General features: G+C 31.9%; 1 protein-coding gene across 1 annotated transcript; it reads left to right on the top strand.

Annotated features, from left to right (window-relative positions):
• Positions 1–382: 382 nt before the first annotated feature.
• Positions 383–2,660, top strand: LOC145166515 (uncharacterized). The gene is made up of 6 exons (XM_079085518.1): positions 383–502; positions 1,196–1,258; positions 1,362–1,550; positions 1,629–1,788; positions 1,900–2,063; positions 2,152–2,660. Exons 1-6 carry the CDS (start codon positions 500–502, stop codon positions 2,488–2,490), a joined length of 918 nt encoding a protein of 305 aa, XP_078941644.1. The 5' UTR covers positions 383–499; the 3' UTR covers positions 2,491–2,660.
• The last annotated feature ends 595 nt before the right edge of the window (positions 2,661–3,255 follow it).

Below are 3,255 nucleotides of genomic sequence, written 5' to 3'. Positions count from 1 at the left end.
TTTTACCGAATGTCTCATATAGAAGCAGTCTCTCATCCTTACGGTGTGGGTTGTCGACATTCCTACCTCCCCTTACCCCATTTGTATAAGAATGAGGTATTGTTGTTATTGTTATTGTTGTATTATAAATAAAATGAATATTAAATAAATTATTTAAACTTTAAGAATAAAACTGTGATAAAAATTTATCTTACTAATGGCATTTTTGAAATATCTTTTGAAAAATATTGTAAAATAACGTTTTGGATTTAGGGTGACAAATAAAACATACAAATGGGCCAACGATTAATTGGGCCTTTAGAACTTTTTCTTAATTCTCATTTTCTTTCACCGCTTTAAGCGCCTTAAAACGACGTCGTCAATTTCATCCTATAAAAGCATCTCAACCTTTTGTTCTCGATAGAAACCAGCGCGAGGCTATTTCCGCACAATCTACAGAACCGAAGTTTGGGAGCTCATCGTGATCCACCGATCAGAGAACAATAATTAAAACAGGACAATGGTACATAAATTATGTTGTTATAGAAAGATCTTGTTGTTTCATATATGTTTTTTTAAGTATTGTGATCTTGTTCACCTGTAGATCGCCCTTTTGAGTCAATTAGGGTTTTCCAATTAGCATCATGTATCTGATTCGTGAATGAGGGCTAGGGATTCTTTTTAGTGTAATTGGAGAAAGATAAAGAGCATTGGGAAACTTTAGGGTAATTTTGGCTAATTTCCATGCTTACGAGAAGATCTTGATGTTGGTATTAACATAGTTAACCTAAAAGAAAGCTGCGGTGGCCTAAATCTAGGAGTGTAAGACACAGCCCACAATCAATAGAACCACGGAAGATGTTTTTAGAGTATTAAGATTATGTAATTTGATTCATACCCTATGCCAATTGCACAAAAGAAGATGCGTTTAGGATTAGGAACTCCAGAATCCAGATTTTAATGTAGTTCTTCTCTTATTTCCTATTTCTAACTGATTATGTTTTCTAGGTCATGCAATAGCCTATAATTTGTGAATCGAACCAATAGTCACCGCATTACATTCATGAATCATAAATTCTTTCAAATCAAATGTAGATTCACTTTATCATCATAAAAGACTTGATAATCTGCATGAATCTATATCACAAATTATTTGATTTTGATAAGTATAATTCATACACTTTCAGATTAATGACACCATTTATATGTTTTGCAGTCGACACTTGCAGCTGCTAGGGCAGACAACTTCTACTACCCTCCAGAATGGGAACCAAAGAAGGTATGCTGTTTGAATATATATAATAATTACATGTCTATTAAACATTAATCTTTATAATCAACAATTATGGTGTATAACAATAATCATCTATCTTCTTTTTCAGGGTGGATTGAACAAGTTCAATGGACAACATGCCTTGAGAGAAAGAGCAAGAAAATTAGACCAAGGAATCTTAATCATAAGATTTGAAATGCCTTACCATATCTGGTGTGGTGGTTGCAATTCCATGATTGCAAAGGGTGTAAGATTCAATGCAGAAAAAAAACAAGTTGGAAATTATTACTCTACGAAGGTAATCTATAAAATTTAAAACTTTACAATTAATATCACCAAATTCACCCTTTTGTCATGATTCTTAATTTTATTTTAGATATGGAGCTTCACCATGAAAGCTCCATGCTGCAAGCATGTCATTGTGATTCAAACAGATCCAAAGAATTGTGAGTATTTGGTTATCAGTGGGGCCCAAAAGAAGGTTGAAGAGTTTGAACCTGAAGATGCAGAAACTATGGTACTTCAATTTGAGGAAGGTTAGTAAATTAGTATCAATAATTCAATATTATCATTCAAGATTTGTTATGTAACATGTTTGACCAAGAGTTGACCATCTTTTTAACATCAAAATGTTTATATTTATTTAGAGAAAAACAAGCTAGTTGATCCTTTTTATCGCCTTGAACATCAAGAGGAGGATTTAAAGAAGAAAAAAGAAGCTGAACCTTTGCTTGTGAGACTTCAAAAAGTATCTGATTCCAGACATTTGGATGATTATTCATTAAACAAATCTTTACGTGCCAAACTTAGGGTATGTAAATTTAATAACCTTTATCATTTTATTACTTTATTTGGTTTTTAATTCTTGTAACTTATAATGATTTCTTTTAAAAAAACAGAGTCAAAAGAAAAGAGTAGCAGAAGAAGAAACATCTGCAAGAAAAATGGGACTTGGGATAAGACTACTTCCACCCTCTGAACAAGACATTGCAGCTGCTAAACGTGTCAAGTTTTCTTCAAATTTCAACAAGAATAGGGATGAAAAACGTGCATTGATAAAGTCAAGTTCCATCTTTTCAGGGGTATATTCGTCCAATTCAAAAAGATCAGAGCTTGAGGTGAAAAGAAGAAGGATAAATGCAACAAAAGCATCTGAGTTGTTGTCTGGAGGGTTTAAGTCATCGTCATTGACACGGGGTGTTGGATCTTCTTCTTCGGTTTTTAAGAACAGGGCTTAAAATTTGTTGTTAAATTTGAATTTGATATGTGTGTAATTTATATTTTTCATGATAATGATGTTCTTTTGTGTAAATCTTGAAAGAGTAAAATGGATTGTGTTAATGAAATAACAAAGTTGTATGTAAATTGGAATGTATGTCAAATATTTTATTCTTTGTAGAGTTAGAAAGGTTTTTTGATGCCATATTTTTTGTTTAAAAATTTAAATGCTACAACTTAGGCTAACATGATTATAAATAGAAAGAACTGTTTTGATTGTTGTTGATTTTGAACAATGTAAGGTGTGTTAAGAATTGACTACTTTGACTATTTATGAATGACATAAGTGTCACACTTGGAATTCTCGAAGATCACTATGAGATAAATGTCCAACTAAAGTACCATATGCCTAAAACGTGATTTCATGACAATGAGTGTTTCCCCTCATGTTTACTCTTTTTGTCCCCTATTGTAAAAGGTTACTTGTATGAATCATATAAAGATTACTTGTTCGTATTATTTTGGATCATTTGATTTGTTCGTAACACTAAGACACATAGTCAATGGTGATTCACCATTTTATCCATTTATAAATTATACAACATAAAGAGTAAACTACCGATATGGTCCTTTATGTTAGGTTTATGCATTTTCTGTATTTTTTTTAACCATGTCAAACCCGGGGTTTTAGTTTGTTACATAAGTTGTCTTTAATAACATATAAGGCGTCTTCGAAATACATCTTTTGGGAGCTTTTGGTTTTTAGCTTTTAAAAAAAAACTTGA

Source organism: Lactuca virosa, chromosome 3, assembly GCF_052849685.1.
Source record: "Lactuca virosa cultivar CGN04683 chromosome 3, Lactuca_virosa_CGN04683_v6, whole genome shotgun sequence".
Taxonomy (NCBI): Eukaryota; Viridiplantae; Streptophyta; class Magnoliopsida; order Asterales; family Asteraceae; genus Lactuca; species Lactuca virosa.
The sequence above is the reverse complement of the archived record's forward strand: the minus strand, read 5'-3'. Positions and strand labels throughout refer to the sequence as shown.

What these genes read in the sequence shown, in the direction of transcription:
- LOC145166515 (XM_079085518.1), top strand. An exon ending in GGTACTTCAATTTGAGGAAG is followed by an intron (nt 1,789 to 1,899) that starts GTTAGTAAATTA and finishes ATATTTATTTAG; the next exon opens with AGAAAAACAAGCTAGTTGAT. An exon ending in CTTTACGTGCCAAACTTAGG is followed by an intron (nt 2,064 to 2,151) that starts GTATGTAAATTT and finishes TTAAAAAAACAG; the next exon opens with AGTCAAAAGAAAAGAGTAGC.